The sequence below is a fragment of the Carassius carassius genome, chromosome 7 (assembly GCF_963082965.1).
Source record: "Carassius carassius chromosome 7, fCarCar2.1, whole genome shotgun sequence".
NCBI lineage: Eukaryota > Metazoa > Chordata > Actinopteri > Cypriniformes > Cyprinidae > Carassius > Carassius carassius.
Genome location: NC_081761.1, coordinates 37,232,145 through 37,241,397, shown reverse-complemented (window position 1 = coordinate 37,241,397; position 9,253 = coordinate 37,232,145). Strand labels below are relative to the sequence as shown.

General features: G+C 36.3%; 1 protein-coding gene across 2 annotated transcripts; it reads right to left on the bottom strand.

Annotated features, from left to right (window-relative positions):
• Positions 1 to 6,138, bottom strand: LOC132144118 (uncharacterized). 2 transcript variants are annotated; one of them, XM_059554875.1, is made up of 7 exons: positions 5,956 to 6,138; positions 5,503 to 5,820; positions 4,637 to 4,966; positions 1,008 to 1,103; positions 823 to 918; positions 577 to 623; positions 1 to 498 (listed from the first exon to the last, which is right to left on the bottom strand). In XM_059554875.1, the coding sequence occupies exons 1-7, from the start codon at positions 5,993 to 5,995 to the stop codon at positions 187 to 189; spliced, it is 1,239 nt and encodes a 412-aa protein (XP_059410858.1). In that variant the 5' UTR covers positions 5,996 to 6,138; the 3' UTR covers positions 1 to 186. The 2 variants fall into 2 exon arrangements, with proteins under 2 accessions (XP_059410858.1, XP_059410859.1); XM_059554876.1 differs by having other exon boundaries at positions 577 to 620.
• Between the last annotated feature and the right edge of the window lie 3,115 nt (positions 6,139 to 9,253).

The following is a 9,253-nucleotide window of genomic DNA, read 5'->3' as shown; positions in this document are numbered from 1 at the left end:
ACCGCTAATGGTTTTTCATTATGATTAAACAGTTCGCTATAGCTTCCTCATATTTCACATGCATGTCGCACAAATAGTTCATACTCTTATATTTACATTGCTCTGACTGCAGATAATAACGAGACATTTTATACAAGAAAGGTTCAGACATTCTAGATTGAAGCTCATATGGTGCCATCAGGCTCATCAGTCAGTGAGATGATTGACAGCAGCGTATTCACTGTAATCCTGATTATTCCTCAATCTGACCCCTTTAGGACAGTTCGGATTCTTCTGGAAATTCACCACGGAGTAATTCAGATCCTCAGCAGATGTGATGAAGATCTGAGAGTCACCAGTGTCTTTCTGAACTGTAGCATAAACACAGTCAGGAGAAACAGAGGGGTTTGTGGGTAACTGAGCTGTGGCATAAACAGTGTCACGAGAAACAGAGGGGTTTGTGGGTAACTGTTTGAGAGTGTGTTTAATCTCCTCATAATCACAACCAGTGTAAGAAACCTGCAGAGAGACAGAGAAATTATTTACAGCTCTATTATGGAAGACTAATATTTATTCAACATAATGTTTTATACAAACCACTTCATGTTTTTCTGCTCCAGTCTGAGATGATGAATCACCGCCTGCTAAAGAAAAGAGTCTAAATTAATAACATTATTTCACATTTCAACACTGATGTATATTGAAAAATGTTTTCACACATCATCAAATATCTGTATTTTGTAGCTGTAGCCATTAGGTGGTGAAAGATTCATATAGTGAAACATAAAACAAATATTCATTTTAAACCTGATATAAATGTTTCTGTATCTAAAGGAGTTTTACCTCGAGACTGATGCTTCTTATAAAAAAACAGTAACAAGACACCAAGGATGATCAGAACCAGAAGAACCAGAGCCAGAGAGATGATCAGATATAAACCTGAAAACAGATTATAAGAAATAATGAGTGAATCTGGTCAGTCCGAGCTGAAAATCAGATCATATGTTTATATTTTAGCACACAAACACCTTTTAACGGTTTAGGAGACTCTGATATGATGGTAGATGTAGAAGTTTTGAAAACAGAAGCAGATGATGATGATGATGATGTCGTTTTCTGAACATCTGTGTCCAAAACATTAACATGAAGAGACATACTGTTTATTTATTTATTAATTTCTGATTTTTTTTTTACACACAGTTCTTGACCACATGTCTCAGTAATGTGAAATCCCCAGAGTGTATTTGGTCCCACTCTAATACATGGAGTTAAAGTAAGTTAAAGTTAATGAGAGTTAAAGAGTTAAAGTTAATGAGATAATTAAGTGATTAACTAAGTGATGATTGAGCATTAGTGATGAACAGCTGCTGTTAACAATCAACATCACTTAAGAAAAGAGAAACACAAGAACTACAACTGACTTCAGACACAGCCTTAGATGAAATCAACTGAAATAAAAGACATTAAATCTCCAGCTCTACTTATTAATAACCAGACTGTCTTTATTTTCTGTCAGATGACTACAGAAGTGAGAATTATCAGAGATTTAAATGTTGATGTTTTATTAGTTAAAATGATGCCACCATCATGGAGATCGGTGTTTGCTTTAGTTGGGCTCTTGACCCTTGACACTTGTGTTAGATGTCTTTTTATAGCAATGCATGTGTTGTTGAAAAGTAGTGACGTCAGCACTGTACGATGAGAATATGGTTGTACAAACAGCTTGCATGCATGACCCTTTTAAGGTGTGTTCCCCTTTTAAGACTTGTTGCCATTTTATCATTGTGCAGTAAAAAACATGAGCTGGTCCAATACAAGCATGATATGTGTGTGTGCATCCTGTAAGTGAGTTGTTCTTGTTAAATTATGCTTAATATTGAGATTAAGTTGGAATCTTGCCGGTATTTGCAGATATGATAATCATTTTCTATTGATTGTGCATGCATAACCAGTGTTTGTTTACATGCACGTTATGTATAACTGCCATGATGTTTTACAATTGCTTTATTTCTACTTTTCTCATGTTCTACATTGAGATTGTTTTTAGTTAATAGTTAGTTAATCTGTTTACTGTGAATTGCAAGTATAAGTGTGTTAATGAAGATTATGTGGTAAAATGACCTATTCAGATGTTAATATGCCAATCCATTGAGCTGTAGCATTTCACTTATTTTCAGTAATATTGCTAGTAATGTTAACTTGTTGGGTTTGAAATCTGTATTATTCACCTTATTGTATTTGTTATCTTTATACAGACCAAACCTATCACATGCTCCATGGTAAAGTTAAGTCCTCAAAGAAAAAACTGTTGTTGATTGAGTCTGACTGGACTACCAGTGCAAGTGATCCCTTCCACAGTATTTTATTGATAACACAGTATTTTATTGATAACAATACTAGCTGTTTTAATTTAACACTATTTTGGGTGGGACTAAATATACTCTAAGCCAGGGGTGCCCAGCCCTGCTCCTGGCGATCGACTGTCCTGCAAAGTTTGGCTCCAACCCTAATCAAAGACACCTGCCTTTAATTTTTAAGCGAGCCTGAAGACCTTAATTAGTTGCTTCAGGTGTGTTTGATTAGGATTGGAGCTAAACTTCTCAGGACAATCGATCGCCAGGAGCAAGGTTGGGCACCCCTGCTCTAAGCAGTGTTGATTTAACTCTGTTGGTTTTACTGATATCGTTCATACACCCTCTGTCCTAAATTAATGTTTGCTAAAACAGACACCCAGAAAACAAAACTGCAGCTGGTTCATTTGAGTGTTTGTAACTAATGCTGGGTACACACCAAAAGATAATCGGGCTGATTTTGGGCCGATTTCCCCCCTTCCGACCATCCTAGCTATGTCCCGATTATCTTGATGGTTCTACAGATTATCTTATCAGATTTTCCCTTGGTGCTAGGTGTGTTAAGAGTGTCCAAACTTGATCAGAAGAAAGTTGGAGCCGTCCCGATCGCGAATCGTAAAAAATGTCAACATGTTTAATATTTATAATCAGAAATCCTGATGTGTGGAGGGAACTCCGAGGACAAACGCATGCACGATCTGAAGATTATCACGTGAAACAAAACAATATCATTTTACTTGTACAGACAATCTCCATGACTACACCCAAACCCTTTTACTTTTTTTCTGTGATTTTTCTGTGAAAATCATTCCAAACATTATCATTGCAATTTCTTCCTGCATATCGTCTGCAATGCTTATTCTGAAGTCTTGCGAGATTTTGCAAGATTTCCTGTGTTCACAGTCGAGACTCTGGTTGAAAATCTGTTTGTGTGTGGTGTGCTGTCTTTGTCACATCATGGCACACCACAACAAAACGGTTCAATCTAGGATTTGTTATCCTTATGTTTGTGTTCTATCACATTTTTAAAATCTTATAAGATGTAAAAAATCTTTTGGTGTGTACCCTGCATTAGAAATAAGCACATGAGCAAATTAAGCATGAACATTATAAAACAGCACAAGGGAAAGACAAAAACTTGTACAAGTGTGGCAAAGCAATAAATCAAAAACTGCACTTTTGCTGCACATCTAAATGGCAATACTGTAGTAACACTGAGGACAAACGATCACCAACACCAACCACTGCTGCAATACTGAATGACCACACACTTACAAACTGTCTCTAGATGTCCGTTTCCTGCATTCACACACTGCTGTAGCCTTTTGCAAGAAAATAGCTTGTACATACTACAACTACAACTCAATCTAGACTCTAGAGCAGGGACATCAAACTCAGTTCCTGGAGGGCCAGAGCCCTGCAGAATTACATTCAAACCTAATTAAAAACACCTGATCCAACTAATCAAGTCCTTCAGGCTTGTTTGAAAACTACATGGTATGTGTGCTGCAGCAGTGTTGGGACAAAACTATACAGGGCTCCGGCCCTCCATGAATTGGGTTTGACACCTCTGCTCAAGAGGATAACTTGATTTTCCCAAACAGGACACCTGGTGGTTCACAATATAACAGAAAATAATTTATTTTTTATTAAGTTGATTAAAAGCTGATAATCAAAGTGTGAAAAAAATACAAATTAATTGATCACCAAAAGCAATAAATATTTTAATTACATAAGCTGAACAAGTAAATGTGTTGTTAAATTTACTTAATATCTCAGAGGGAACTTTTTAAATTTTTAAGGTTAAACATCTCCAGCTAATAATAAAAATAATAATAATAATAAATAATAATCCTTGACCTAGAAAATTAAACCCACTGCTTGATGGCGTTTTAAGATGTTATATGTTTAATAAGTATATGTATAAGAAATTATAATATAAATTTACTGACAAGACAAAAACACCTGAACAGCTCATGATGAAACTAACCAAATAAATGATTCATACACAAACAGTATAAATAACCACATGAAGAACAAAATAAAAAAACAATCAGAAACACTGACCACTGCTTTTGCAGAACAGCATTATATTTCTACACAAAACTTGTTTTACTGAATATAAACTGCAGCAGTTTTGCAATTACACTTCCATTTCTGTACACTTCATCTTTTTTCTTCCATTTCTGTACACTTCCACTTTTCTTTGCTCAGTCAAGCAACACAGAATACAGTGATCTGCTGAATGAAAGCTAGATGTGATTTTGAATTACGTTGATTATTATGAGTGTGAAAGTCATCTGTACCAGTGACACTGATGAGGACTCGTGTGATGAAGCTCTTGTGTCCTCCATCAGACTGAACTCCACACCAGTATTCAGCTGAATGTTGTTGAGTCACATGACTGATGATTCCCGTCAGGAGCTGCTGCTCTCTGTCATCATACAGCTGCATCTGTCCCTCAGCGCTCCATCTTCTGCTCTCCTTCACAGACGTCTCTTCAGCACAGAGATCAGATCCAGATCTCCTGCAGACAAACTTCACATCAGCCCTGTGGGATTGTGGGTATCTGCAGCTGATGTTCACAGATGCTCCTGCAGCAGCGGAGAGACTGATGCTCTTCTGACAACAATCAGCTGCTTGAGAGACAAATCAAGTTCACATTAAACACCAGATTCATCAGTTCAGCACAGAAACAAATGCATGAAACTGTAGTCTTCAGAAACTTTGACTGTAATCTTATATTCTCCAGAATCGTTCTCATTCAGTTCTCTGATAAACAGACGTAAGAGACGAGCAGATCTGTCATCATGAACAGAGAATCGACCGTCATGTGTCCATTCTGCTGCTCTGTCGGTGTTTATTAGAGTAATACATCGATCTGCTCCAGTTTTACACACATCTATCAAAGGATTCTCTTCTAGCGTCTTATATTTGTAGTTTATAATGACATTTCCTCCTGAATATCCTCTCACAGCACTGAGTTTTCATCTGTTGAACATAAACTCAGATATCAATCTGTAAAGAATGAAGTCAGTAATGATCATTCATCTTCGTTTAAAGTAAAAAATAAATAAAATAAATAACTTATATGAATTACATGTGTAAACCACAGTAATTACAGTCAGTGTTGACTATTTGATGTGGAGTTTTGAGAGTCTCAGTTACTCACCTGTTATAACATTCAGATTCACTTCAGTTTTGGGATCGAGTCCAGTTCTTTCAGTCCCACAGTAGTAAATGTCAGAATCCTGTTCTCTCAGATCTCTGATGGTCACAGTGAAAACTGCTGCTCTTGTGTCGTCATACAGAGAGAATCTTCCAGCATTCACCCATTTATTTTTTTTATTAGTTTTTATGAGATCAGTACATGAGGACCACTCTCCTTTACAAAAATACTTCTCATTTTTCTTATATTTTTCCTCATATCTGCATGTGATGCTGACTCCTCCTCCTGAATATCCTGTCACACTGATGGAGCTCAACACACCTACAACAAACCAGCATTAAAACACTTTAATATATTTATGAGATTACACAGAAATGAGAATTTCAATCAACATCAACATGAACTGAAGTGAAAGTCTGTGCTGTTTCGAGTGATTTACTGAGTTCAGACTCTCACCAGGAATCATCAGCAGAGTGAAAGTCCAGATGATCTTCATTCTTCTCTCTTCTTCAGTGATCTTCTCTGTTGTTAGTGGATTCAGTTCTTCTGAAGCTCTCGATGTGTGTTCAGATGAGTTTTAGTGTTTCTTTCCTGGTCACGTTTAACATGAACAGATGAATGTGACAGAGACGCCCAGTTCCTCTGAGAGAGAGAGAGAGAGAGAGGAGAGAGAGAGACAGAGAGAGAGAGAGGAGAGAGAGACAGAGAGAGAGAGAGAGAGAGAGAGAGAGAGAGAGAGAGAGAGAGAGAGAGAGAGAGAGAGAGAGAGAGAGTTAATAAACAGGGAAGTTAAACTATTATTTCACACATGCTTCAAATGAACATGCAGGACAAACAGACACATACAGAAAATGTGATAATTAATAGATTTCTTCAGGTAATATATGTAGACTATATTGACAGACTAAATTGATCTTGGAGAAAGAGAAACATCTGTGGTCAAGATGAAAACAGGTGATAGTTCAGATTATCTGTCTGGCACTGTTTTGAAAAGAGTTTGAAAACAATATTTTGTGATTGTGCTAGATTATGATGCAAGTGATGCATAAAATGTGCACTTCTTAAACAAATAAAATAAAACAAATAAATAAATAAATAAACCAGATGCTCCAGTCTATAAAGACAGAGATCAATGTAAGTAAGAGTTTTAAAAGTCATTTTTTATTTGCATATCTCTTTTCACATTCAGTGCTGTTTCTAAGCAGATTTACAATAAAGCACACATTCATGTCTAAAGTCTTAAACTGTGGGAAAAAATACATAGTTTACATATCAGAAGATACCTATACTCTCAGAAAATAAAGTACATAATTGCACATTTAGGGGTACAATAGCTTGTCACTGGGGCTGTACCCTCAAGAGTACAGCTTGTGTACCCTTGGCATAGGGTAAAAATTTGTACCCTTGTGATTTTTACCTTAAGAGAGCAGTTTTGTACAGAGGTGTGAAGTCCAGGGGCCAAAGAGTGAAAGTCCTGCAGCTGATTTCACCAGAGGAACCAAGTCATTCCTTCCAAGTCACAAACGATTCTCAAGTTAAGAGATCCTAAGTCCTCAAAGAGCTAATGTTAATTACTGACAACTCCTAATTGTACTTTATGTCCGAGTTCTTCTGTTGGGACAGTTTTGCATATGTTTTGGGAATGTGCGAAAGTGAACACGTTATGGACTCATGTATGTGACATTATGGGTAAAATACTCAGGACAACCATAGTTCCAGATCCTTGTTTATGTTTGTTAAATGATGACACCATTTTGAATTTTAAAGAAACAGATAGGAGAATGCTATTTTGTGGCTTTACAGCAGCGAAAAAAAATATTCTAGAATATTGGTTTAATTCAGAGATAAATTAACTGAAACACTGGTTGTTGAATGTGCAATCAATGGCTAATTTAGAATACTCCACAGCCAGATTTAACCGGGCAAAGCCCCAAACTGTGTCGGACTGGGGATATTTGGTTGTTGAATTGAATATGCTTCTTAGAGGACCATAACATGTGTTTATTTGTTTTCTTTTTAATTTTATGGGCCCATCTTCTCTTTTTTCTTTTAGGTTACTCGTATTAAGTGTGTACACATGTTTCCCTTGGTTTTGACTTTTTTTTTTGTTTTTTGTTTTATTGTGGTGACGGTCAGTGTTTGAGTTTTGTATGTTAAGTGTATGTTAAGTTTCAATAAAAAGTTAATCACAAAAAAAAGAGTTAATGTTAATGAGATAATTAAGTGACTAATTAAATGAAGATTGTGCATTAGTGATAAACACCTGCTGTTATTGAGAATTACAGAGGATCGGATGATTTATTGGTTAAAATGATGCCACCATCATGGGGATCAGTGTTTGCTTTAGTTGTGCTCTTGACCCTTGACTTGTTGTGCAAGATCTCTCTCTATAACTCAGCATGTGATGATGTGGAAAAGACAGAACCGTGACATACTCGTGACATATCACAATGAGCTGGTTTAATTATATCTCAAATTTCTTATTTTTTTTTATCACGTTTAGGTTTTAAATACTTCCAATGAAACTACAGCATGCACAAAAAAATGTTTGTGCAACACATATAGAACTTTGAAACCCAGGGCTTTTTAGACACACACAGATATATCAAGAACCAGCATATGAACCTCTACAATGGTGACAATCAACAAAATACTTCATATTGCAATACATGAGACTTCTGTAATGCACTGCAGTATGAATAATAATTTTCACCACTGTTGAGGATCACATGATAAATGTTCATGGCTAAATGCCTAATTCCAAAACATGCTTTTTTCTTAAAGCATTATATGTTGGCATTTGTATAGTGATATTCCTCTCTTTTTTTGTGAAAGTGACAAAATTAAGTATGGTGACCTGTACTCAGAATTCGTACTATACATTTAACCCATCCAAAGTGCACACACAGAGCAGTGAATACACGGCAGTCCTCTCTAACAACTAAGCCACAAACTCTTCTCTTTAAATGTATAATTAAGAAATTTAATCGAGATCATACAGTCATCAAAAGCATAAGTCACCTGCTAGATCAAGAGCTGCATCAGCATTGTACAAATATTTACTGCAAAAAAAAAATAATGCAATTGTTTAGAAACAAATTTAAAAAAAAACTGTTGAAAGGCTCAAGAGCTCGACTGAAGCAAATACTCACCACAATTAATTTTTTTTTGCTTTCAACTGATTTCATCCAAGGCTGTGCTTAAAGTCAGTTGTAGTGCTTGTGTTTCTCTTTTCTTCAGTGAAGTTGTTTGTAAACAGCAAATGTTCAGCACTAATGCACAATTTTCATTTAATTAGTCACTTAATTATCTCATTAACTTCTACTCTTTGAGGACTTGGGATTTAACTCAAGACTCGTTTGTGACTTGGAAGGAATGACTTGGTTCCTCTTCTGGTGAAATCATCTGCTGAGTTCGCGGGTGGAACAAAAATATGGCAGGACTTTTACTCTTTGGCCCCTGGACTACTCAAATCTGGTAAGAACCATGCGTAACCGTGATATGACTTCGTCTCCGCCAAAGGAAAGAAACAAAAGAAACTGGATCAGCCAATCAGGGCTGGCTCTACAAATTGTACCTTAACCTTTAAAATAAATGGTACTTTTTTGTACCTTTTAATGTTTGGGAACATATATGTACCTTTTTGACCCTCAAAAAGGTACATATATGTACATTGAGGTCCAATAATAAGCCCCATGGGGTACGTTAGTGTAGATTTTACCTTGTGGAAAAGAAATGGACTCCTACTGTACCC

Excerpts from the sequence above, each read along its gene's own strand:
- LOC132144118 (XM_059554875.1), bottom strand. The coding sequence starts at position 5,995 with ATGAAGATCATCTGGACTTTCACTCTGCTGATGATTCCTG. Across the intron at positions 4,967-5,502 it reads GAATCTGAATGTTATAACAG|CTGATTGTTGTCAGAAGAGC; the intron begins GTGAGTAACTGA and ends TCTCTCAAGCAG. Across the intron at positions 624-822 it reads TAAGAAGCATCAGTCTCGAG|CAGGCGGTGATTCATCATCT; the intron begins GTAAAACTCCTT and ends TCTTTTCTTTAG.